Genomic DNA, 27,283 nt, shown 5'->3' on the forward strand with positions numbered 1-27,283 from the left:
AGAATTCTGTGTCCCAGTGATTCAGATAACTAAAGTGCTGCTTGACCTTTCAGATATTTCATATCAGGCATCCTATGCTGTGTCTCAGTTGTACAGCTCTAGTTTACATGGGTAGTCTCATTAAAACAATCAGATGTTATTTGACAGCTTACATTGGTAACAGCTAAGGAGTCACCATGGTTTTGAGAACTCAGAATTTTCAAACTAATCACTTAACAATAACTGACTTGATTGTATTCGAAAGGCTGCAGTAGAAATTAATGTTATTGACACAGCTTATTCCAGAGGTTTGCTTAGACATAACAACAAGATTTTATTTATTCACAATTCTTAGAAGTGTCAGATATGCCTAAACCTGTTCATTAATAGATGGCAGCTGTTCCTTAACAATGTTTCTGGTTGCCAGTGAACTACTTGTACTTGTCAGTTAGTCCTCAAAAAACAACCAAACCCCCCAAAATACTATCCAGAATGCAGTTAGTGTGTGCACTTTTGTGTTGTTTGGTTTCATAGCTGATAAGCAGTACTCTTCTCAAGTAGCTTTTAAAAAAAATACTGCAAGCCTTTGTATTTCTATCTTTATGGGTGTGGTGGTTGGTATTTTTTCTAAACTAGGAGCAGGAGGAGGGAAACTGTATCAAAAAAGAAAAAAAACGGAAGTTTTTGCCCTTTTCTGAAGGCTGCTATAACACTAGCTGAACTTAGGTTCTGCCTGCCCCCAAAGAATGATTGACTACTGAGGTTATTTTGATATAATATTAAATAAACATATATATGCTGAGCAGAGAACAGTCAAAATCCATTTAAGACTGTGCCGTTGTGAGTAACATTTACTGTTTAACAGCTGGAAGTCATTTGAGTTGAATTCTGTCCTTCATTCATCTCTATACCTTCCTTTTCTATGGCAACAAGATTTTTGAGATTACTCTGTGTCCCCCGTTTCTTTGCTCCTGAAGTGCCTTTGGAACTTGCTAGATGATTTTAAACAAATTTGACAGGTCAAACTAAAAGATAATTAAGCTCCCAAGGGGTTTCCTGAATATAAGGTGCTGGGTGGAGGGAAAGATTCACTGCAAGACCCTAATCTACAGGAAATCGGATTTCATTATTGCCAAGGTTCATGGAATTGTTAAGTTTGTCCAAAAGATCCCTGTGTCTCCCACAGTGCACATTTAGTGTTTCTATATTATCCTCAGTCATGCATGGAGCCCCAGGCTTTATTTGCCCTTTATTTATCTTTTACTGACCACAGAATACTAATTTCTTTGTGAGGTTTTTCATAATGCTCGTAATGCTGTTTTTTAGATCTGGTTTAGATTTTTATCTTCATAACCTTAGCAACATCAGGCAGTGTATTCAGCATTGCACACATGGGAACCAAAGTACAGAGATTAAAGCGAAGAGGATAAATGGTACCAACTCACTTGGTGCAATGTAGGGCATAATTTTGTTACATTATCTTGTTTAATTAAAAAAAAAAAAAAGTAGTCTGTTCTGGACATTGAATGAGCCAGATATTCTTCTGGAAACAGTAGCATATAATTAGGTCATGTAAATCAAAACTTAATCACAGTGTCTGAGTATAGGAGATGAGATTCATCTTGGTGTACAACCTTAGCCAGCAAAAATTTACATGGCTGGTCTGGTGTGGTTGTCTGGAATCACCTCTATTCAACGGAAAGACATGCATCTTTTTCAGATAATACTGTGTTCTGGAGGTGCCTTTACCGATGACAAAGGACTCCATATCTCAGCCCATATTGTTTTGTATGATTAAAGTTAAATAAATTAAACTCCAGGAGACCAGAGGAATGTTACATGGTTGACTGACTTGACAGCATTTTTTTGCTTCCGCAAGATCTTGACTTTGAAGATGGATTGCTCTCTTAAATAGGGTTTTTGAGGTGCAACTGTATTAATCCTCACACAGACAATCTGTAAGGTTGAAGAACCTTAAGAGTAACAGCTCAGCTGTCTTCTCAGGTTTGTGAAATAACTAATTGCAGTACAACATTGTTACAGTCTACAGTGGTGCTAACAGAAGAGGGAGATAGAGACCCACACTTTGCCAGTGGGTTAGATGTTTCAGACATTGTGGAATGGCAGGATCTGGGGCAAGGACTTCATCCCCGTTTCTTGAGGAAGATGGTCTGCAGCAGTTAGATCCTGCTATGCTCAACCCCACATATCCTTTCCTGCTCCTGTCCCTGTTCCCCCAGTGATCACTTTTCCTGCTAATACATCCCTAGCTCTTGCTTGATACTGCTTGTGCCCTGGCCTGCCCATTCCTGTTGCGAGAGGACTGTCTTGCATTTTGAACAGGTAATTCGAATTACAGGACACAGGGAAGATACATGTCAAGAAAATGGCAGGACTGATCTTAATAACTGAGCTCTCTGTACTGGCAGTTCAGGCATAGAAGTCACAGGAACCTGACTGCATGAGGTTCTCTGCCACGCTTTGCCATTCTTTCTCAGCTATCACTGCTGAATAGAAACAAAATTATTGTGGTGATTAAGTATGATCATCTTGTCATTAGAGAGACTAAAAATGCTCGATATTTAAAGAAGTTATGAATAATAGTAACTTCCAGCAAGCACTCTAGGTCTGACTTTGGGGATACTGAAATGGACTGAGTAAAGTCCTGTCCTTCTTCCAGATCCATAGTGGGCCACACCTCCACAATAAACCACTATCAAAATACCAAGAACTGGTGCTAGAGTAGGTGAATCCGAGTTGGTGTGGCACTGCTGATCTGAGCAGCAGTTTTTCAGCAAAGAATGGGCAGCTAATATTAATTAAGATTTATAAATTTACTCCGTTAGAAGCATTTCAAAGAGTTTCTCATATTTTTTTTTTAATGATATTTCTCTTTGTATGCCAGCTTAGCTTGATTAAAACCTTTGGGATCTCAGCCATCTCATCATAATTCTTGTGTCTGGAAGTTAGCTATTTATTGCATGCCAGTGATACAAACTCTGCTTAAAGCTGGGGAGGAGAGACAGCCAGGAGGGGAGATAGCAGGAAGCTTAAAACTGGCTTGAACAGATCAGATGCCTGCCTGTTAGGTGGGACATGTTTGCTGTGCTATTTAACAGGAAAAACTAGTATTTGATAGCAGGAAGTTTCAACATCTTACTAAAATCACTGCAGGGTAGAGTGGCGTCTGTGGTGGTATTTTCAAAACCCCCCTTCAGCCAAGATGCCAAAGTGGAAGCTCAAGCTTCTTGGTACCAGTTTGGTTTTTCTCACCTTCAGCTGTTTGTTGGCTGGTTTGTCAGGGAGTGAGTTAGAACAGGGTGAGCTGAAATGTGAGCTGGCAGTGTTAGTGTTGCTCGTGGGGCCCTGAAGAAGGAATGCTGCCTGCCGTGTTCTCACAGGTGGGAGAGATTTACATACCTCGATGCTGTAATTTTGGGAGGGGAGGGTGCCCCACCTCTTGGTGGAAGGCTTGGCTGAAGTTGAGCACTACGTGGGATTGCCCGGTAGTTGCTTCAGCAATTTATGTAGAACTTGCAGTATCTCTTCAGGTTATGAGTGATGCACTTTTTACATGTGTATATAGCACATTTGCTTAAATAAATCCCAGACCCTTACTTGCTTGATGAAGATCTGGTATGGGATAGTCTTACCAAACTGAAGTGATCCTTAAAGTCTTCAACTTTTAAAATGCTTTTAAAACAAACTATTACCTCTTCTTTGTTTGTGGATAAGCGGTTCTTGTCTTTCTGTCCTAGCTAGTTTGTTGCTGAACTACTATCAGATAATGATTTTACAGCTTTTATGAATTATTTCATTGTCAAATATGTTTCACCATTCTTAATCACTTATAGCAGGGGTCCTCACACTTTTTAACCAGGGGGCCGGCGCGCGGATGCAGTGGCAGGCAGTCATCTGCGGCTGCTTGGTTTCCCCCCCAACCCCCAGCGGGGGTTTCTGTAAATACCGGGGGCCGGATTGAGGACCCTGGGGGGCCATAGTTTGAGGACCCCTGACTTATAGTACTGAGGGTCCTTGCTAAGGACACGTGAGCAGCTTACCACCCAAAAGTGGTAAAATTAAGTAGTAAAATAAGCATCTTCAGTGTTTAAGGAACATGCAAGTTTCTTCCCTTTCACTGAAAGCATGAAATTAGATATGGCCTGCAACACTTTCAAATTACCTGTTTCTTCTAAGTTGAGTGAGTGACACTTGAATTCTGAAATGGTTTAAACAGGGATTTTTCTAGAATTCTTACTACTTAAACTGAACTTTTCTTTTCTGAAGAAGCAGGGGTGAAACAAAACCTACTTAGTTTATGTCCACAATATTCAATGCTCGGTGTTATTTCTTGGTCTCAATAGAGTGAATTCAAATTTCTTATTGTACTGTAATCTTCCAAAGCTCTCCCTACCCCAACCCCCACCCCCTGGAATCCTATTTCTAAACCAGACTGGTATCTTGTTCCTTGAGATGACAAGGTTATGGTTGTGCACTTTTGATTCTGCCTTGCTCCCTCTTTTAAAAAGATCTTCATCCTTTACATTTAATATCTGTGCTTGAAGACTATCAAATACTGTCTCCACCTAGCACAGATCATAATGACTAATGCCTGCACTGAAGCACCTTACACAACTGTGTAAAAAATTAAAAAAAAATCAGAAGTTATGAAGCTGCATGTTGGAATTTGTGCGAACTCTCAAGGGTAATAAAAAAAATTATGTCTGTTGGTACTTGTCACTCCAACAAAAAAAAAAGTGCACATGCTGTATTTCTTCATACATGTTTTATATCTGACTAATGACAAGTAATTCCTAAAATCAGTCAGTCACAGTCTTCCAGTACCCTAGAGTCAGAACAATAAGTGTTAATAATTTTATTGATGACAGCTTCAGCATCCATTCTGAGGTTTAGACACTATGATACCTTTCCAGCCCTCTGCTCCTGCTTCTATCCATCACTTCTGATCCCTTCCCAGGTGTTTCAGCTTCTCCCACAGCAGCATGCACTGTGGAAGCCTCCCTGGGACCCTGCAGCCCCAGGGAGGAGTGGATTCAGCCATTCTCTTTGTGGGGATGGCCCTGGCATAGAGCAGCCAGCACACTGGAAGAGCTGGAACCACGGCTACAGAAGGTAAAAGGAAAGAAATTACATGCATCTTCTCCAGAATTTTAGATACTGTTAAATATTCTTGGCCAAAGACTCATAAGGCTTATCATAACATGGGGGAACCTTTTGTTTTCCCCTTGTTTTGATTCAGCTGAGTAATTTCAGGTGAACCTTTCTGGGTCTAGTCAATGTTCAGCTACGCTGTGACATTGTAGGTGTTAAGTTCTCAGCTCCGAGTCATGATCAGCATCGTACTATGTGGTGCCTTTTTTTCTGCTGTGCTTTGATTTTCTTTATTTCCAGCTTAGGTAGCTGTCCTCTCTGGAAGCTTCTCTTCATTGTTAGAAATGGTTGTGTATGGCTTTTGGGTTTGGGTTCAGAGAGGAATGTGGTGAATCCAGTGGTTGCACTTTCTTCTGTGTGTATCATTACATACTTGGTAAACCTGCCAAGAGGCAGGCAGGAGAATGGCAAGTAGAGAAGTTAGGACTTTTTTGTTTTCCTAGGTGTGTGACAATATTCTCTGTGTCTTTGTGCCTGAGTTCAGGGTTCAGCAATCATAGTTTTAAGAGTACAAGATTGCAACATGTACTGGTGCTGTATTGCACAATGGAGTTTGATTGTTTCTCTGGTCAGCATAATTATCTAGTTGAGTTTATTGCTGAAAGGAAGAGTCCTGGTCCTGCTGATTTATTATTTTTTTTGATCTACTTTTGCAATCAGTACATAAATGTTCTACAAGGGTGAAGTGCTATTTTGATAGTTTATCTTGATAAAGACTGAGTTATTTCCATTTGGGGGTATTCCTGGTTTATTAAATAGAGGCAGGAAAATAGAGCATTTTAGTGAATTTGACAAAGCAAGTTAATGCTCTTTATAACAATTAATAGCCTGTGACTTTTCTTCATGGGTACTGATGTCCTGTATTTCCCTGTTCCTTTCAACTGGATTTTTGCACCTCATGTTCAATACTTCAAAGATCAGTGTGCTTAATTGCAAATTAGTGAAAACCGGTGTAGTCAACAGAACTGGTACATCTAGAACAATTTGTGTGAGTAAAGAATTACAGGATCAGTTCATATAGTTTGTAGTGTCTGCTCAAAAGACACTTTCTATTATCTGTCACCTTGAGAGTTAGGAGAGATGTTTGAAGCAGGTAAAGAATGTAAATATACCAAGCTGGGACTTGCATGGGCATCGGTCTCTATCTAATTTATTAGAAAAGTCGTGATCTTTTAATTAAATATTCAAAGGAAAAATATATCTACTGACCCCACCAAATCTTTTATATATTAAAATATGTGAAAATTCAAACCTTTCAGCTATTGTGTTCTAGTTATCTTAATTAAGTGTTTGCTTTTGTTTGTTTTACAGAAATCCTGTGTATTATATGACTTAGATGTTGTGGCTTTAAGTCAAAGTAAGAAGAGAACCTGCTGTGCATTCTGAAATATATTTTTCTTACTCCACTTTCTCTTCAGAAAATATTAACTATTCAAAGGAACATACAAGATATTAAAAGTGAGCCTGTAATCCCAAAACACAGTATTTAGGCATTCTTTGTATTATACAAACTTTGTCGCCAAATGTTTTGATATGTTTATATTATATTTTCATATTTTCATTGTGAATTAAAAATAATTATTTGACTTTGGAATTATTAGATGCATCACAGGATGACTGCATTTTCATACAAATGTTTGCAGAAATAAAATCTAAGTGTACTGATTTTCTTTATTAAAAAAAATTACCTGACTTTTTTTTTTCTGTATTATTTATACCAGATTTCTAATGTAGTGAACGTTGACATCATCACACAGGCAGCCTTCTGATATATGAAATCATTTATGCGATCCCCCAGATTACATCTCTTTAAGTAGCTGATATTTACTGCAGTCCCGTAAGATAACTGTCTGGGAATTTTTGCCTTTGTTTCTTTTATATCAATTCCGGAAATGTGTTACTTGAATACTCTTGAACAGGGAGGCTGCAAAGGTGAAGGCTGAGAGAAAAGAGTAAGCCATATACAAGATCAGTATGTTGCTGATCATTCCTTAGAAGGCAGAAAACATGGAACAACAGAATGCATCAAGTTATACTTACCGTGGTAATGTAAACTTTTATCATTCTATAAAATAATTCACGCAGGTGTTAGCAGCATACCTGCATTTTCAAGTGTCCCTTTTGTTGTAAAGGATCACGATATTCAAAGGGTATGCAGTGCTTGTTTGATATTGTGAGATATTTATGTTATTTTCTTAAAGTATAAATACATCAGATACCTGGTTCTGCTCATTTAGATCGGTTATATAGCGGTATGCAATATCTTTAATGTCAGTGGAGGATATCAAATTTAGTTTAAATTTAAATGAGGGCAGAATCAGGATGCCAGTTTCTTTAAGCAAAAGCAAAGAGAACACAAACCTGCAGGATGCGCACAAAGCAAACACAAGTTGCGAAATCTGAAGAATTGTGGTTATTCTATTGTCTTTTTTTTTTTTCCCCCTGGGAGATGTGGTTCTTGCTCATTATTAAATTTGATTGGTTTATTACCATTTGCGAATGAATAATTTGGCTGTGCAAAATTGTGTTGTGAGCTATCCCAGCACATCCAGAATGACTAACTCCACTGTTCTGGAATGTCACTACCCTCCTGAAATATGTCTGCTGCTTTCTGGGGGGCTGTTCACAGATTGTCATAATACCACATTATTATTAAATTTGGTATGGAGACAGTGAGCTCAACTGGAAAATGCTTTCTGAAGCACAGGGGGCCTAATGTACCTGATCATAGTGCCAGGTTAATGTGCCACTAGGCCACTGAGTGTGCTCGCAGAAGGGGTGCGAAAGGATGGCAGAGACTATGTATTTATGGTACTCATCATGGCCAGTCACTTAAGCTAGTGTTTAGAGCAAAATCTGAAAACAAGGAACAAAGGGTAATCCCTGCATCAGCTACAACCGTAGCAGTGGAAGAAACTGGTGCTGGAAGAGAGCAGTCTAGGTCCTCATCTTGTCTCAGCCTCACATCAGCTGTCCCTGCTGTACTGCAGGAAGATGTTTAGAGAGTGCAGCGATGGACATTTTACAGTCTCTCTCAAGTCGTCCTTACTTAACTGGTTTGGCAAGCAGGAAGTTATCCTTATACCTAACCTAACTGGTACACATGGAAGGCAGGTTCTTCCTTTCCTCCTGCCTGTCCTCGCTCTTCTCTTCAGGCCAGAGAACTCCTGTCCCTTCTACCTTCCCTTGCAATGTCAGTTTTCCAGAATCTTTGCCATTTTTTTCTCTCTCTTCTTGGTATTTTTGGGTTGGTTCTCGGCTATCCTGGCGTGTAGACCTGAAAACTGAGCAGACTGTTCCAGTTTAAATAATAACAGCAGGACAGATGAAAACTATTTTTTCATTATCTTATTTATGATACTCCTAGTTATGCATTCCAGCATCGGTGTCAGGCAAGATAGCCTAGCACTGCTCGTGATTCATAATCTCTTTTCTGCAGAACTGCTTTTTTATCCTGGTACATACTTGTGCAGTTGATTATTCCGTTGTATGTGTAGAACCTCCTGTTCCTCCTTACTTGGTGGCATTTCACTTTCTCCAATCTGCCAAGATCCTTCTGAATCTTAATGCTGTGCTCCAGCATAGTTGGAGCCTTTTCCTGTAGATACAGTCTCCAAATGTGAGTAAGCATACTCTGTTCAGTCATCAAAGATATTGATGAAAGTACTGAATAGTTCCGGATCCAAGACAGATCTCAATGAAATTCCATGTATCTTTTCAGCTTGGAGTACTAATTATTCCCAAGTAATTTTGCACTCATTTTATGTACTTGTCTAGACGATAATTTTTTTTTGCCTAAGAGTACATTATATGAAACCCTGTGATCCTCACTCTTTCTGCCCTGTCCACAAAGCCTGTTACCATCTGGTAGAAGCAGACCAGATTGATCTGGTAGTATTTGTTACTGACAAATCCATGCTGTTATTTCTTACATCTTTACTTTCTAGATTCTTGCAAATGCTTGAATAACCCATTGAAATATTTTTAATTTTTGGTGTGGTTTTTTTTTGTGGAAATTCAGCTAATCAGTTTGTAGAGCTCTTTCCTTCCACCTTTTGAGAGAGATGCAATCCTTGTCAAGTTTTCTGGAACCTCACTCATTCCCTGTTGATTCTTGGAGACAATCATTAGCAGCTCTAACATTGCTTTAACTTTGAGGGAGTTTCATTGGGTCCAGTCTATCCAAAATTTTTTAAGTTATCTAAGTATTTTCCAGTCTATTTATTAATTTTTCTAGCCTAAGCTCTTAGACTTGTGTCAGTGGCGCTGGTAGTGAAATCACGTCTGCCTTCTTAAATTGAAAACTGAGGTTAAAAAAGTCATTAAGAATACTGGCGCCTCAGCATCGCCAGTCATTAGGTGAAGATTAAACAGATTTCCCCTCTATAGAATAACAGACTGATTTTTTCCTTGGTCTTCTCGCTATACATCTTTCTAGCATCCTTGCTATCTTTTATATCAGATTTCCTAACATTTTGGGACCTTACCTTTATGGTTTTGCCCATATGTATAGACTATGTAGTCTATACATTTATTCATGATTTAGTAATCTGACCTACTTTCTACTTTCTTTTAGGTCATTGAAGATCTTATGATTCAGCAAAGTTAGTCTTTATTTCCCTTCCTGTTCTTCCTCTGTGTAGATCAAATTTTGCCTTCAGCAGTGGATCTCTGATGAACTTTAAGCTGTCCTGAATGTGCAAAGTTTAGCTGCTAGTTCTCTTAAGTCTCTATTTAGGTCTTCCTCCTCTTCCTAAAAATGAAAGTAGATAAATAGGGTCAGATTGCTTTCTTCTCTGCATAGCTAATAAGAATTTCAAATATAGAGTTTCTTTATACATTTTCCCTTCTCATAGTGTTTTTTACTACTTGTGGCTTAGGTACGATCCAGTCACTGGCCCACCTTAGGGAGATGCAAATATTTAGATTCCCATGCAGCGTTTGCAGGATGCCTCACCCCTGCTAGCTGATGCAGTGTGCTACACCTAACACTCCAGGTAGCGTGAGTGCTCTCCACATCTTTTGCTCTCCTGGAGCAAAAGAACTGCTGTTTTTCTAAACATATGCATTGTGGACTACGTTCGCAGGAGTGTGCCACTGGGCAAAAACCCACCACTGTCACTAGAAAGGATCAAAAAACCTCCCACAAAACTGGAGTATTCTTGTGTTTGGAGGTATTTTCCCAGCTAGAAAATAGGATGTAAGTTGAGAACATTACCTTCATTAAGTTCTTTTCCAAAGCTGGCTGGATGTTAGTGTTGCACGACTTCCCACAGATGGAATTTTTAGAATTAATAAAGCTTAAATATAAGGGATTTGACTGGAAAAAGGAGGACACCTCTTACAGCAGAACAGAAGATAAAAAGTGAATGTTCACACCAGACCCTCAGATCTCTGTAGAATACCTTGCATGAGCAAAGGTTGCTTGGATTTTGCCAGTAAGACAGGAATAACATTCTTTTGCAAAACATGAGATGCACAGACATCAACCGTATCAAATGCATTGTTCTTTCCCCTTGCCCCCTCACCTTAGAGAAAGGTAGGTATTTAGGATGCGATTCTGAAATGGTCACTGGATGTCGTGTTGTTTCTCATCGGATTTGTAAATATTTGTATTGTAAAAAAAAATAATTATGAAAATCAGACCTTTGACGTAAAGGTAAATCACATGTAGGAAGAAGGAATGCAAATTCATGGGTTTTTTTAAAGAAGTACTGACTGTGATGGCTTCACATGAAATTTACTGTATAAGGCTCAGAGTTTTATTTGGTGTACGCATACTATAGTGTAAAGCATATTACCAGATTCATACTAAAATGAGCTTGTTGTGAACAGCTCCATTTCAAATGTTAGCATAGAAATGAACTGATGACAAACCAAAATGCTTAAAAAATCATTTTATTGGCAATGGAATAAGTATATACTAGGTATTTTAAAGCCTGCTGCATAAAATGTGTTGTGAAGTCAACATGAAAATTCCGTAAATTCAAAGTGCATTTAAGACTAATTTCAGGAATTACATTCTGAGTCCCCCTGCCACTGCTGGTGGTTTTATGGTGACGATTTGCTGTCAGTACATAAAGACTGTCTGTGAATGCTGCCTGAAAGGCACATACACAGAAACTAAGATGTTGTGTAACTGGGGCCCTAGTCCTGAGGTGGATCTGCTCGCAGGGATTCCTCTCAAGGTCTGATGGCTTCATTAGCATTTTGCAACAGCAGGAGACTTTGGTAAGAGATCACACTAAGGGACTAAGGCATTGCTAGACATCAAAGAAATTATTGTATCTGAAGTGTTAATTATACATCAGGTGCAGTTAAAACAAGAAATCATCTGAGATTCATATGTGCTGGTGATTTGAATACTGTATATGTAATATTAGACTGTATTTCAAGGAGGTTGAGCTGTAGTACAGTTAGGACACATAACAACGTTACTAAGAGCTCCAGTGAGACATTTAAATACTAGTAAGCTGTATAATGTCTCTTTGTCTGGAAATAACTGAATGAAATGTAGGTAGTATCTGGAAGTTACATTTTAAAAAAATGCATCTTGTTCCAGTAGGATGAGTGAGAGTGGGTTGGGTTTGTGCTGGCTGGAGAGAACACAAACAGGTTTATGTGAAGACAGACTTAAAAGCCATGGGACATCTAAAACTATCTGAAGAACGAAAAAAATCTTTAAAGAAAAACTAGCAGTAACTATTTCTGTGTGGAAGATGCATTTCTTCCCCCGACAGCAGAAGTGCATGATGTTTGAGAGAAGCATTTGCTGTGAGACGGTGTCTATCCTGGAATTAGTGGTACCCAAGATAGTGTTTAAAAACAATTCTTGACAGACCAGTGCTTCCAGTCCTGATGAGTCCCAGTCTGACCTGATCTGCTTTGCCTTACACTGCACCCAACAGCCTTGTCAAACTTGGAACAAGTTAAAACCATGCTTTTGCCTTCCATATTTCAACAATAATGCTCTTAGCTGTTGTATTACTTTGCATTTCAATAGCTTAATTCACTTAAGTTGTTCAAAGCATTTGGTGAACTCTGTAAAAGGGAAGCTATTTGGAAGAAAAATCCAGCGTCATATTTTTGAAGGTAGATGTTCTGGCAGGTAGGATCTAACAGCAGCAGGACCGATGTGGAGAATGAAGGTTTTTCATAGCCCTGGGAAGTCCCAGCACCAAACTGTGGAGCTAAAGCACAGACCTACAGGAAGATGAGGTTCAAACCAACCCACATCCATTTAAAGCAAGATAACTTGGGGTTTCTGTAATCCTCTGTGCCAACTGGCTTCCACGGTCTTTGTTTCATCTTGGAGAGCATGGATAAAGTGCCCGTCTCTGTTTGCAGTGGAGCAGAACAAGAGCGTGTCTGTCTCAGGCCTCCTCGTGCTTGCGGTGCGCTGGCACCAGCAGTCGGAGAGGCGTGCAGCGGTGGCTGGCCCATCTGTGGGCACGTGAGGAAGGGCGAGTGGCGGGAGAGATCCTCCTACAACAGCTCGTCCCCAGCCGCTGCCGTCCCCAGCAGTTGTAAAGATAGGTCCTGCGGAAGACGGAGCCTGGAGAGATGAGTTAGCTCTGAATGTTTCCAGTTGTTTTACAAATCACTGAAAGGCACTTGTATGTTTCTAGTCAACAGTACAGCCTTAAATGTAGCTAACTTTACTGCAAGAAAATAAACAGTTTTGACACAAAGTAAACAAACACACTACCCTGCAGCCACCCAGGAGTTAGTTTTTCTGGTTTGATTCCCAGAGTTTGTGCAGTCTGGAGGTAAAAATGCATTAAAAATGGCAACATTAAGTATCTTATGAAGATCATGTAAGACATCATCACATAATCTACTTTGATGAGAGAACCAGTAGTTGATCTTAAATATTCCCGTGGTCTGAAGACCTGCAGATACGTAATGTGGGTAATACTTGCATGTGCTGTAACCACAATAGGACGAAGTCAAAGATTTTCCTCTAACTTCTTTGCACTGCTCTCCATCCTTTAGATACCCATCCACGGTTCACAGGTGAAAACGAAAATAATAGATACATAATCAAAGTTGCCATCTAAGTGTTGGGTTTTTTTTGACGTGGGATGAATTTCGCAGGAAAAGCTCCCGTGCGAAATGAAATAGCGGGAAGATGCAACACGACCCGCTTGCTCGAAATTACTCTGGTCAATGACGTGCGGCATCTTACCTGGCAACCGCGCAGGCGGCCGCGCACGCCCCGTCCCCTGCCGCAGGGAAGCGGCACACGCGAGCGCGTGTGCCCAAGGGACGCCGGCCCCCAACCGCGCACGGGCCCGCGGTGGCCCTGGGGCCACTGAACCGCGCCCCCTGCCCCCCCAGCCGCGCTGCCGGGCTCTCCCCGCGCTTTCGCGGCCCGGGCGGTGGGCGGCGGGGCCGGACACCTGCGGGGCCGCCCGACGGCTCCCCCGGCGGGGCGCGGCGCGGCGCGGGCGGGCTGCACGTCGGGCGAGCGGTCGGAGGGTGGAGTGAGAGGGACAGGCTCGGCGGCGCTGCCGGCGGGCGGGCAGCCCGGCACTTTCCTTTTCGGCGCGGGGAGGAGCGGCAGCTGCGCAGGCGTTGCTCGCACCCTGTTGATTAGTCAGTGCTGGGATGGCGCTTCCTGGGCCAGGCGCGGCGGCGGCGGCAGCGGGCGGCCCCAGCCGGTCCCGGGGGGCGGCGGGAGCAGCAGCAGCAGCAGCAGCAGCCGCAGCAGCAACAGCAATCGCAACCGCCCGGCGGGCCTCCCCTTCTGCCTAGCCCGGCATGTCCCGGGGCGGCCGGCGCTGAGCGAGGCAGGCGCCCCCCGTCCCCCGCCCCGCTGGCTGCAGCCCCGCCGGGTGGGAGCACCCCGCCGGCGCTGCCTGTCTGGCTCCCGTCCCTCCCCTCCCCGGGCCGGGAAGATGGACCCCGGCCCGCCGCTGGGCTGCAGTCTCAAGGACGTGAAGTGGAGCGCGGTGGCCGTCCCCCTGGACCTGCTCGTCAGCACCTACCGGCTCCCGCAGATCGCCCGGCTGGACAGCGGTGCGTGGGGCGGCGGGGCGCGGGGCCGGGCGGCGGGCGAGGCGGGGCGGGCGGCGGGGGCCGCGCCTGGGGCGGGCTGCCGGACCCCCGGGGCGCCCCCTGCCCGCCCGCGGCCGAGGGGGCCGGAGAGCCCCGCGGCTCCCCGGAGCGCGTTCCGTGCCGTCCTTGCACCGCCGCCTGCCGTCACCGGGTGTCGGTGCCAGGCTTCGGCGTGCGGCGGAGTCCGCGCGTGGCTTCCCAGCGAAATACCTGGGCGATACCCCCCCGCCCCCTCACCGTGCGGCCGGGGGGGGCCTTTGCTCTCAGCTGCCCGCCCCTGAGAACTGTCCTCGCAGTCTCAAATTGAACCGTGTAAGGGCATTTTCAGTCCTGGAGACCCAGCCTAGTGATGAAGTGACGCTGCACGAAGGCCAAGTAAGAAGGGAAACGAAATGGCCAAGCGGGCTAAATCCCAAATGTAACACTCCACCAAAAATGCCAGGGACCCGTAAAAAAGAGGAGTAATGTAAGGAGCCTTCACAGCCTCCAGATAACTTTTTATGACTGTTTGCTTGGGTGCTCACCTGCCGTTTCCAAGTCTGCAGCTTTTTGTTTACTCCAGGAAATAAGAAACGAGCCTGACATTGTAGTTGTGCCAGCAGCATTCCACCTTTCCTAGAGACGCGTCTTAGAAAGTGTCAGCGCAGGGAACTGGGGAAATTCGGGGAATTTTTCATAAAGGTGCAGACAGCTGCTTCGTAATGGTGTGTGCATGGCACGGTAGCTCTGTAAAAGCTGTCCCGACTCTCCCATCTCTTAAGAGGAGGCAGAAGATAACTCACAAATCGGGAAAAAATTCCAGGCTTTTTGATTCGTTAGATTATGAAGTCACCTTGTACTTAATGTGCAATAGAACAGTTCTCTTTTAAAGTTTTGTATTGATTTCAAAAGTTAAAAATGAGCACAGGCATTGTGTTCTGTTACTCCCCAGCGTGGAGGTCAAGACCAGGATTGCTTTATTGCTTAACTGCAGTTCACATAACCCAGCGATGATTCAAGCTGGGGCTTTTTTGACTTTGTCCCTCGATTGTGCAGTACTTTTCCTATACCTTGTAGGGCTTCCTCAGAGCAGGTGTTCAGGAGCAGGTTAAAGAAAAGCTTCTTTGCCTTTTTAACTGCACCTGGCTGTTTTCTATACTGTCGAATGTATATTGTCTGTGAGAACAGCAAAGCTGGTATGTTAAGGAGTTCCTCGTGATAATACCTTCTGTCACTATAAAACCAGCTAAGATGGCCTCCAGTCACTGCACTTAAGGCAGTCAATTTACTTGAGATTCTTGGCAGTGGTTCAGGCTTTAACAGGATGTATGTATTGATGACTTATTAATTTCCCTCTCTGCGCGTTATACTTCCCAATCTCCCTGCTCGTCTTGTCTCGCTTCATTGGAAGGGACCTGAAAAAGCTTTGTGGGTAGAGAAAGTTTATGGGTTTTGAAGCAAGTGAATTTTTTTTTTTTTTTGGTCTTATGCCAGACCTGGTGACGAGAATGTCTCACAACTGCTGGGGAGATGAAGATGTCGTAGATCTTGTGCAAAGGCTTTTTTTGTGCCGTGTGCCACACTTGAAGCATATGCACAGGCAAATGGATGTAAACAGTCCTGAGCTCTTTTACCTCTGCCCTGAGATGGCCAGACATGAGGCAGCTGTTGGTGTGGGTGTCCTGCGAGTAATGGTTCATCCTCACACTAAACTCCGTGTGGAGCAGGCTCAGGTACAGCACATGGGCTAAGGGCTTTGGGTTGGAACTGGCTGAGGTCTGCCCAGCTCAGCATGCAGGCAGAGGCTCCTGGGTCTGCTTTTACCTACTTGTATAGATGTACTTTTCAACTTCTGGGACTACAGTTGGCAGACGAATCAATATTTTATAAAGAACCCAGACGCTATGGTCTTGGTGGTACAAAGGGAACGCTGTCTTATTTCCAAAGCAGGTTCCCTTGCATTAAGAGAAAGGAACCATGAATCAGCGCGTCGCCTCCTGAAGAAGGAAAGCTGGGAATGTGCAATGCTTGTGGAAATGACCAGAGCACCCGCTGCCCCAGGACGGTTGCTCTGCATCTCTTCCCTTGTCTTGCAAAGCTAACAAGTGGAGTTCTGTCCGAGAATTTCTTGATGCAATACTGAAGAAAATAAATGCAGAGTCCAATCCAAATGCGTGTCATCCAATGCTCAGGAAGTTTAAGGCTGCCTCTGTTAACAAAGTAGTGTCTTGTGACAGTTTTATCAGGATGCAGCTCTTGTCTCCCTCCACACTGCTGCAGGTACAGCCTGCAGATACTCGCTGATGGGTCAGGGTCCAGTTGTGCTGAAACAGCCTTGTCTCTTCTTTAGGTGCTGAATTCCTCTCCAGATCAGCGGGAGGTGCCTGTGTTTCGTGCTGTTGGAAATCAAACCACCTGTAGATGTCTGTCTTAAGTCACCTTCTGATTTTGTGGTTGGCTTCTGTCTGTAGCAGTGAGTTGTTTCTAGGCTGGTTGTTTCAGTCCTTGTGAGGTTTTGTGAAATCCAAAATTCATTTTTTCTGGAGGACTAAGGTGTAGAAGAGGATTGAAAAGCTGGAGATGTATTTTCTTCAGAAGATGCCAGATGAAACTTACTATGTTGTTTCTACATTTCTTAATAGAGCTTAGCACTCGGTGGATAATGTTCTTAGATGATGCCCACAGAAGATCTCCAGTTTTTCACTGTTGCCTCACCTTCAGGCCTTTCAGTTTGAAGTGGGAGAATGAGTGTGATGAATGCAGCTTTATTCTTTGAGTTTGGATGTGCATGGAAAAATGCCCTTAAGTAGTTCAGTTTGATTTCTTGACAGGATGAAGTTATGAAATATTTATGCACACTAAATTTGGTCCTCTGCTGAGAAGGGAGAGTTTTTCTTGATGGTATGGGATGAAGGGAGAATGGGGGAAGTAGTCTGTTGTTACATCAAGATATAACTGGAAGTAGTTGGGCATCCTTATCCATCCAGAAATTATATATATATGTCAAATTCTGTGTTTTCAGATGAAGTTTTAATACTGTTTAGTTGTGTTCCAGGTTATACCTTTTGGATGCTATTAAGTCGTCAGTCAAGTTTTGTTTGTTCAAATCTGTTCATGTGTTTTACTATTTTGCTGGTGAATATTGCTATATTAATTGAACAAATAGACTGGGGGGGGTGCGGGAAGAAAGCTGTCACTGTTGAGAGAAAGCAAATGTTGTTTTCTGTGGGTCGTCTTCCCCACCACCCCACCCCCACCCCCCTGCCCAGCATATATAAAGGCTTAAATATTTCTAGAGGATAACTCAAGTACAGAACTGCTAAAAGACTGCTAAACACCATACCAAAGAAAATGAATGGACTTTATCTCACGTTGTGGAATTCACTGAGTGGGCTGTTTCAGATGAAAAGAAGCAAGACTAAAAGCAAGAGAGGAGGGAGCTTTGTGCTGTGTTTTTCCTGTCCTCGCCCCCACTGCTGTCCTGATCTGCTTTGTCACCAGTGGATCCCACCCCAGTGACACTGAGAGGCTTGTGGGTGGGTGCAGTGGGGAGAGATTTGGCTCTGGGAACCCGAAGCAGAAAGAGATTATCTTATCTGAGTGTGGTTGCTTCAACAGGGCAAAAGGTGAGCGTTGCTGGTGAGGCTTGGGTTGTCATGTCTTCATATCATCGGTTAAAAAAGGCTACCTGTGATGCTGTGACTGTGTCTTGTTGCTAATGCTGAAACAATGTTGTGCATGATTATCTCAGGACCTTAAATTTCTAGTAATTATTTTTCTAAGGGTGATTTTGGAGGGTAAGAGAAATGCTGTCAGGGTTTAGATCTGGAAAATGCTAATGCTGCTTTGCATAGAGCTGAGCTTCAGGCCCAGCTTTTTTTGTAAGCTCACTGGTCCCTTCAGACTCCAGGAGTCTGTTGTTCTTTTTTTTTTTAGGAGAGCTCCCTTTCCCCCAGCCCCTGTTGCTGTGTTTCCACAAGTAAAGAGCAGCCTTTGCTGGTAGGTAGTTTTCACCCACCGATTGGGTATGAACTGGAAGAGTTCACAGAAATTCACAGCTTGCGTACAAAAGCTAAAGTTTCAGGGATTTAAAGTTTCTGCCCGCAGAGGGCCTGTGGTCCTCTGATTTTATTTGGGTGTTTGTTTGTTGGGTTTTTTTGACAAGGGATAAACATATTTATACATGCTCAAAAAAAAAAAAAAAAAAGATGGTGTTATGGAAACTGCTGTTCTTGGGATCAAAGATAGTGGCACTTGTCCTCAACTCATAGAGAAGTGATTCCCTGCTGCGCGTGGTGGGGAAATCATGCTGCTGAACTCTTCTGGAAGGGAGATCATGGATCGTGATGAGCCACTGAGACTCCAGATGAAATTCTTCTCTATGCATTGTAAATGTGTGGTTGCTGTAAGATGAAATGAAAGAATTAGAGGTGGTAAAGAAAGGAGGAATCTATAAAATGGGTAACAATTTAAAGGGTGACTTCTTCTTTCTTTACCCCTGAGTGAACTCTTGTGAGTATCAGCAGTGGGTGAATAGTGAGTCTGTGCTGCTCTTGCTCCTGAGGGATTTTATTTACTTATTTACTTACTGTATTTCAGGTTCTCTTTCTCTCTTCCATTTCAGAACTTTTCATAGTGAGGTCTGTCTACCCCAGTCACATTCAGGGGACTGTTGTTCCCTGCAGCTCATTACTGTAGGGCTTATTCCGGTTCCAAATATCTGGAAACTGAGCACCCTCACAGTTTATCAAAGAACATCCCACTCAACAGAACAGTGTGGCCATGTACATAATGAAAATTTTGTATTGCGTCAGTCTACAAATGCCGGTTATCTGTGCAGCTGAACAATACTTTGAAACTACAAAGAGACTTACTCTTTTAAGGTCTGAATCTGCTATCCGTGCTTTAATTGTCTTGAATGACCACCTCCTTTTGAGAAGCTGGTGCAGGGTGTCTCAGTAGTCTGCTATTGAATACATCTTTAAAAGGCATCGTGTGGGGGTAGGGCAAAGCTTTTGAGTAGACCAAGAAAGAGGTTTCATATATGCCGAGAACCCTGGGCAATGGCTGTGATCTGATTTCCCACTCTAGGTGTGGCTGTCTGTTGTGTACAGTGGTGTGGTAGGTGACAGTTCTCATGCATTGGGCAGACAAGTATCTCTGATTTGAAGGCAAAAATCTTCAAGATATACTGTATCCACGTGGCTTGATTTCTTCCTTACGTGCTGAGCAGCTTTGAAACTCCTAGCTGTTTATACTGTGTGTTCTGCCATTAAAGTATAATCTCAGAGACATCTCCTCCTTGCTTTCTCTTCTTTCCTCCTTTACCTTGTGGTCTGCTGTTTCCATCAAGACAATTGAATGAAAAAACAATTGACATGTTGCCACTAACCACTGCTCCTGGGTTTTTGTTTTGGTTGTTTTTTTTTTCCCCTTCTGCTGGCAGAGATGTGTTCCAGAAACATTTTAGTGAAAAAGCTTTTAATTCATTTAAAATCTGCAGCTACAGAATGGTGCCTGTGAAGATTATGGTGCCCTCCTGGAGATGGAGGCCAGTAACTTGGCAACACCTATTCCCAGGGGTACCGCAGGCTTCTGATGAGGAAGATAGAGTTCAGTAGCACACCTGTTTTAGACCTAAAAATCTGTGATTTCTTTGAGCTGCTTTCATGTTTGACTACGATTTAATGTACAATAGTGTGTACTGCATGTTTGTTAACCGTTATGCCATTTGTACTACACTGGACCCTTGGTGGTGGTGTAGAGCTGCTAAGATGCAAAATAGTTGCTTTGCTCTTGTTTCTTACGTAGTTAATAAATGCTCGTATTCTTTTCTGCCATACAGGGTGTGAAACTTACAGCTATTTGTTTCAGTTTCTAAAGTTTTGACTCTGTTAGGTGAAGCCTTTGTGTACACATGTGGACAGACTCTTCCTGGATAATTCTGTAGTTCAGATATTGGAAGGTGAAACGCCGTCAGTCTTTCCTTAATTGGGATTGAAGTGCTATAACTTGAAAGCCATGGATAAAGTCCTAAAAGGAGGCTTAGTGCCTTGGCTTCTCCCCCCCCCCCCCCCCTGTTTAAATTACTTTCAGCTTTCAGGTAAGGCACAAGATACACATAAAATCTAAGGAATTAAGGTGTCTTGAACAGTTAGTAAAATCCTTAATCTTAAAACAAGTGTGGTGTGATGAATCATATGCTGCAGTTGCAAGATGTGGTAGTAAGGAATGGTACAAGTCTAGCATAGGAAAGCAGGGTTTTGTTGTTTTATGCTTTGTCTGTAAGTGCTGTTCTGGAACTAGGTGTTCCTGGCTTCGGTGATTACATGAATTGGCACTCCCTGTAATAGCCCAGCAAAGGCAACTCCAGGGAATATGCCAAGACGAAGTGCTGGAGGATATTGGACAGCGTGATCTGGTGCTCCAGGATTTGATGGAAGTTGTGGGAAGAGCTACAGTGTGTTCCAGTCATTCCAGTGGTGGTTTGTCAGCAGCGAAGGGCATGGGTGTTGCTGTATTTCCTTTTGGCATTAGGAGTAACAAGTTGGTTGGATTAGGGAAGCTTAAGTCTCTCCCCTATAGGAAAATATTCATCATCTTAATGTGGATTGCATATGACTCAAAACCAACCTTCATAAAACCCAGTAAGCCAATATTTCAAGTCTGAAATGTTTGCTTTTAATGGTGCTACCCTTTGGAATGAGTTTTACATAGCATTTGTGGTCAGTGATTTTCATACCATTTGCAGTATGAAAAGCTTGTGGAGCTGACTTCCCTGCCCCTCTCCCTGTAAGCCACATCTGCTAATCTGAAGGCCTAGTGCAGAAATGAGGTGTATAAGCAGACTGAAGAATGTGTCTTTGCTGAGAACTGGGTCTACATCTGCTTTGCAGTCTTTGTGACAGTTTGTGTGTCAGTATAAAACTGCTAGTATTGCAGCTTTGCCAGGGCACCTGCATGCTTGGCTGATACATGGCATCAATAAGAACAGCTGCTCTGTCTTGGTATGTCCTGTACTGCTGCATGGTGTATTGCCCCGTCAGGCTTGTTGGTGTGAGCTGGGGTGGGGGGTGGGTAGAAGCGTCTTCCTGGGAGTGGCGAGGGTTTGGAGTCCAGCCTCCTCGTCCCATAGTTTGCTTTGGCTTTCAGTTTGTGCAGAGGAGTGATCAGGAACTTGGCCTTTGGAAAGAGGTCAGTGGAGTGTCTGTCAGGGAGGTGGCAGTGGGGAGGAGGTGCAACTGTTCAGCTCATGCAAGTCATTAACACCAATAGCTACTGCAGCAGCTGACTATCTGTGGGAGAAACGAGCATAGAGCTGTTATAGAGGTTGCACGCGGGGAGCAAGAATTGCCAAATCCTACAGACATCTCCCAGCCAAGTTTGTTGTGAGGAGGGAGATGCTCCAGAGTCTGCAAAATGCACATCAAGTGTCTGGATCGAGCCGTGACGCAGACCTGAAGTGACTAGTGAGAGCTGCCAGAGCCGTGGGTTTGGGGAGCTTGGGGAGCCCTGTGCCAATGGCTGCAGCGTGTGCGCACCCAGGCAAGAGCTAGTGTGCTGTCAGCAGAGGAGTGGATGGTGACTTTTACCAGGAAAGGTAGCAAATCTTGTGGTGGGGAAGGTCACTTGGAGCTTCCTGGAGGTGCAGACCTTCAGGAAATGCAAAATTGTTTGGAAAGTGCTCTTTTTGTTTCTCGACTTTTTCTTTCCTTGTGTTGTAACTGGTGCAAGTTGTAATCACAGAGAACTCGGACTTGTGTGTGTTTCCTTGGGCGTGAGGGTGTCGCTGGGCTTCTAAAGGGAACCAAGGATAAAGATCTAAATACACTCTCAGAGGCTGGAAGATATCTGAGAGCTCAGCCTGATGAAGTTGATACTGGAATTGCTTCATGACAGGGCTGAACCTTAGTGACTCAAATGTAAATATTACATAAAACACAACATGCTGCAATCGTATTTGTGAAATGAGCAGGGGAAGCGTTTCTGGTGAAGTGGTGGCAGCAAGGAAGTTGGGAAGTTTCTCCTTACACTCGGAGCTGGGGATGTGGGAAGAAAAGCTGAGTAAGGGACTAAAAGCCCCCTTCGACAGGCCAGTGTGTGCCATGCATGCTCTGCTTGCGATCTCTGCTCCTTTGTGGCAAACATGTACCTGGCATGGGTGAGGATGTAGCTTGATGGATGGCAGGTTTGCAGGGAAAGGCTGGGAGCTGTGGCTGCCTGCACACCGGCCAGGGTTTAGTGCAGAGATGTGTGTCCTCCGAAGGTGAGGTGTTAGATGCAAGGCTGTGTGGGGCTACGGTTCCCCTCTGCAAGAAAGATATGAGCTAGTTGGAGCGAGTCTAAGAGATGAACCACCCTAAACTGCTTATTCATGCTGTCCTGAAGTAAGGCACTCTGTGCCCAAGACTGACCTGAAGGTACGGGTGGAGGAAGGTCCCTGCGTCTGCCTGAGCAATCATTTCAAAATTGCGCCTGCTGGCCTTGCCTGAGCATCCCCCCTCGCCATGCTGCCGTGGACGCTGCCCAGCACTGAAGCAGGCTGGGCTGCCGGACTGGAACTGCACGCTTGCCTTGCAGCTGGGTTTGTAAGAGTTACACAGTCTAAATACTCAGTTACTAAATTACTTCCAGGAACTATCTCAAAGTAATCCAGAAATGCTCAGATAGCCCATCCTGTGTGTTCGTTTTTCTGTTTGCAGTTGTTACTGTTGTTCCAACTGACAGTTTTATTTACTTGCCCCACTAAAAGCAAGCACTGACTATTCTTGTTGCTTCCTGGCACCTCATCGTTTTGGAGATGAAAGGCAGAAGACGGGCAGGGAGATAAAGGAAACTTTTTACCTAAGTGTGTTGCGGGGGGAACACATGTACACAGACATTTTCTTCTTGTCCACCTTTTCTGTTGCGTCTTTCAGCGGACCATTTCTGGGCATAGTTGGCTTCAGGGAGACCTTGGCTCCAGTTTGCATCATTCAGTCCATCCCTCAGGCTACTGTCCTGCACCTGTGGGCCTTCAGTAGCTGCAAGTTATCTGCAGTCATTTCCAAGGTTGCTGTAAGGTAAAACACCCGGTACTGCCTAGCAGTAGCAAAATGGAGTGGTGCAAGGAGCTCCTTCGGTTTTTCTGTTATCCTTTCTTGCCTTCAGGTAGGGTAGTCCTTCCTTTCACCTCTTCCAGCATTACTGGCACATTGCTGTTTGTTTTCTTGTCCTGTCCTCCAACTTCTTGCACTTCTTGCTTCTCCATCCCTCCGTGCTCTGGTCGGTCTTTTCCCTCCATGCCCTGGTCAGTCCTTTCCCCCCCACTTGAAGGAGATCGGGGTGTTTCTTGGTCCAGACAGCAGCATAATGCTTGGCTGTGCACATACCAGGAGTGACAGTTGTGTGTGTGCTACCAGAATTGAAAAACAAGCAGGGAATTTTGTAGGGACTTGAAAGTTTCTGGTCATTGAGACCAGAAATTGGAACTGCAACTGGTTGGAAGGAGACAGACGTTCTGGGTTTCGCTGCAGAGAGGTAGGTGGTTTATGTTAGTGTAGATAACATGGGGTCTCCCTCTGTGGAGTCTTACACTTTGCTGTTGACGTGCTGTTTTGTTTAATTTCAGTAAAGGGAGTTTTGCTGGCAGGGCTCAAACGTGAATTGGTAGGCTTTGCATGTAATGCTTCCTTTTGTCAGCCAGCACTGACTGCTTGCTCGACTTACAGAAAGTGACTGGAGAGGCTCTGTATTTGTAAGAATAATAGTCATCCTTGTCTGTTTGTTACACGATGTGAGTAGCCAGAAGGAGAACGTTGAGTATATATCCTCGTTGGAAGACTGGTTTCCAAAACACAAAATTATTACTGCTTCTTTCTTAACGTTTTTGTTCAGGCTTCTATTTACTAAAAGGTCAAAAAGCCCCTTTTTCTCTTCAAAGGGGGGCATAACCACACACATTGGGTAATATCTAAAGTCTTATTTCGGTTGCAAGCATGTATTTTCATTATGGTCAGACTTTTTTTCTGTCTTAGTCTCCAAATGTAAAGCTACATTATACACATAGCAGGAAAATATAGAAAGCATTGGTGTATATGTGACTCGGAGAGATGATAGGATTCCATATGAAAACAGGAGATGTGACTGGCTGCATGGGTGTTGCTGCAGTCATTGTAGCCAGGATGTGGCTGTAGACAAACAGCAAAGCTGCAGCACCGCTGCAGCAGAATGTAGGGCAAGCTGGACGAAAAGATCATTTTTGTTGTGTGTTTTATGGGTTGCACTGTCAAATATCATTTGGGTGCCTGTCAATGTATAACAGAATATCTTAAGACCAAGTGGCCTGTGGGCAAAGATAAATGTGCCCTCAAGGGGAAAGTGAGGCATGATGGGCTTTTCTTCATTCTGTGTTCTGCATGCTGCTCACCAGTAGAAGCTTTCCTCTTCACAGGAGGAGTTTTGGTTTTAGTTTTTGTCTTCTAAAGAAGATAAAAATATTATGAAAGGGATATTATTCATGTATCCCTTATGTTTTATTAAAAAGAAAGGTATTCTTTTTATACCTTACAGTTGAAGTGTAGATTTCTCTGAAGCAATGAAAATAAATTGCATTCAGGGTTAGGACCGTTCTTGATCAGAAAAGAATTAGGTGCAGCTTTGATTGCATTCCTCGTGTTAGTATTCCCATATTGCTCAGATGCTCTTCCTGTACCAGGATGTAACCAAGCAGGTGCCTTATTACAGTTGAACATCTAAAATTTCTGTTGTGTGTGCAGTCAGCCCATGTTTGAAGAGGCGTTACCCTCTTATTAGTGATACTCTAGTTTTCCAGGTTGAGCTGAAGGGGTAGGACAGACACACAGCTCAAATGCAAAGGCAACAGCAGCCCCAGCAAGCAGGTGCCACGTGTGCACGACCAGTTAGTGTCTGCAATGTCTATGAGGGCATGGGGAGATGGGCCAGGCCACTGGGCAAGCAGACAGGTGGCAACCTAACCTCCGAGCAGAGCTGAACTTTTGCTCGCTTCCAGCTGTTTTGATTCTGTCCTTAACCCAGGCTGCACCAAAAATCAGAGACAAATTAAAGTGTAATGGTGAGTTCTTTCAAAGCCAAAGAAAACTATGCTCGAGCAGCTCCTGCATTTGGGCAGCTTTATTTTTAATTGGGAGCTTACCCCAGATGCCCCAAGTTCAAACAGGGATCACTGCTGTGCAACACAAAGCAACGTAGTGTCTCTTTAGGACTTGGGATATATAATGAGAGGACTGAGCATGTTTACTTGGATGCTATTTTAAAATATCATCTAATTATAAATAATTGTCAATGAGAGCTCCCCAGCTCTTATGCTGTGCCCAGGAAGTCTGAATGAATAGGCTGCTTCTCTGTCTGCCAGGGCAATCTAGAATCAGATTCTAGGCCTTATATCCATGAGGTTGGTAGGGTTAAAATTTTCTTCATCGGCATCCTGAGTCTGGGGAGCTTTAGCCAGACTTCCCTGACAAGACTCCCAACCACTGCATGTGGGGAGACGTGACTTTTGTAGCAGCTAAGGTGCGCAGCTTCCTTCAGTTTTGTCAGTTAAAGCAACTGTTCTGTATCTGTGCTTGGCAATAAACAGGAAGCTGGTAAAAGCACGTAGTGCAATGCTGAATGCTGACCTCCCATTTATTAATATATATTAATATATATAATACTCCCAAGTATTAAACTTCTACAGCTAGGTAGGCACCTAATGCTAAACAGCTCTTGGAAGTATATTGTCCAGCAGAGCTCAGAGTATTTATAGATGCACCTGAGCAGGAGCTTTCTAGCATGAGGAATGCTTGCCTCTAATGAAAGAAAATCTCAGCTCTCTTAATGAAGTATTTAAATGAGCTGATTTGGATGGCAGCAGGCTGCTCAAAAGTCTCATTACCGCTGTGTTTTTCTTTTGGTCAGGTAGTACTGTCATTCTCTTTATCCATACCTATCAAGCTGCTTATGAAAGCTACTCTTTTAAATTCCTCGTTTCCAGACCTGGTGCCTTGATTGCACAGGGCAGAGAAATACTATAATTATTATTTTTTTCACCTGACTTTGGCCATGAGAATTCAAAATGGAAAATAAACTAAACATGAAACCAATGTAAAAATTCCTTTCCCTCTCTATGGTAACACTAAACAAGGCTGGAACCTCTCTTCCATGCAATGAAAAGTTATTTATCATTCTTCTTCTCAATATTTCTAATCTGTGATCATTTTAAGTGCAGTTAAACCCAGTGTTCCTTGCTCTTATTCTTAATACTTTGGATTGGTAGTCCTAGGTGACTTCGAAACCAGAAAACTTTTAATTAATTGAGTGATTCTAAGAATTTTTTTAGATTATTTTTTTCCTTCAAATATAAGATACCACAATAAATAGTTGGCACTATTCAACATGTTGCAGGGTATTGGAGTAGTTGAAAGAATTGCTGAGACTTTCCAGGGTAGTTTGTAACTAACCATGATGATTGACTGTTCTGTTGGATCAGTCCTACAGCTAAATCTGTTGTGAGGATGCAGCAAAGCTGCAGTTATGTCTGGTGATACTCAGCACTATTAAGAAGAGTAATTATGATAGCAGCAGAAAGTTACTGTGTTTTGGAATGCAAATGTTAAGATTTGCAGGATTCCTGGCCCCACCCCCCTGTGTGGGGGTGGAGACCAGTTTGTGTTGAAAGAGATGTTTTGGCTTGAGTTCATAAAAAGTAAGGTTTCTCGTTCCAGGATGTTTGTTCTGAAGGCTTGAAACAAACACAAACACAGCTCAATGAAATCTGTGTTGTTACTCTTGTTTTGTTGGGGTTTTTTTTTACTAGTTTTCTGATGAAGACAAAGAAAGCAAGATGCTTTCAACTGCGAGATTGCTAAAGTTGGCAGTGCATTTACCACCAGTGGCAGCGGCACCAGAATTCATTCCACTTAGTGTTTAAAATATTTGTGCTCCTCTTCCCTGCAGTAGGTCAGACAGGTTGTTTTGAAGGCTCGCTGGGATGCTGTCTCTGTGTGTTTGCAGCTAGAGCAAAGCTTGTCTTGGAACAAACTGGATTTTTTCTGTGGATTAATCTGTCCCATAGCCTTGTAACAAGATTATG

At 43.3% G+C, this 27,283-nt stretch overlaps 1 protein-coding gene across 3 annotated transcripts in view; it reads left to right on the forward strand.

The window, feature by feature from the left end:
• GAREM1 (GRB2 associated regulator of MAPK1 subtype 1) overlaps window positions 1-27,283 on the forward strand; it is a 149,185-nt gene that overhangs the window by 32,875 nt on the left and 89,027 nt on the right. For 2 of the 3 annotated variants that reach the window (XM_080381537.1, XM_080381536.1), the window contains one exon: window positions 6,463-14,172. The exons of the other annotated variant lie outside the window; for it this stretch is intronic. In XM_080381537.1, coding sequence (XP_080237663.1) covers window positions 14,052-14,172 — 121 coding nt within the window. In that variant the 5' untranslated portion in view covers window positions 6,463-14,051. The remainder of the gene's footprint in view (window positions 1-6,462; window positions 14,173-27,283) is intronic. 3 annotated transcript variants of the gene reach the window in all.

Source organism: Falco punctatus, assembly GCF_963210335.1.
Source record: "Falco punctatus genome assembly, chromosome: 3".
Lineage (NCBI taxonomy): Eukaryota > Metazoa > Chordata > Aves > Falconiformes > Falconidae > Falco > Falco punctatus.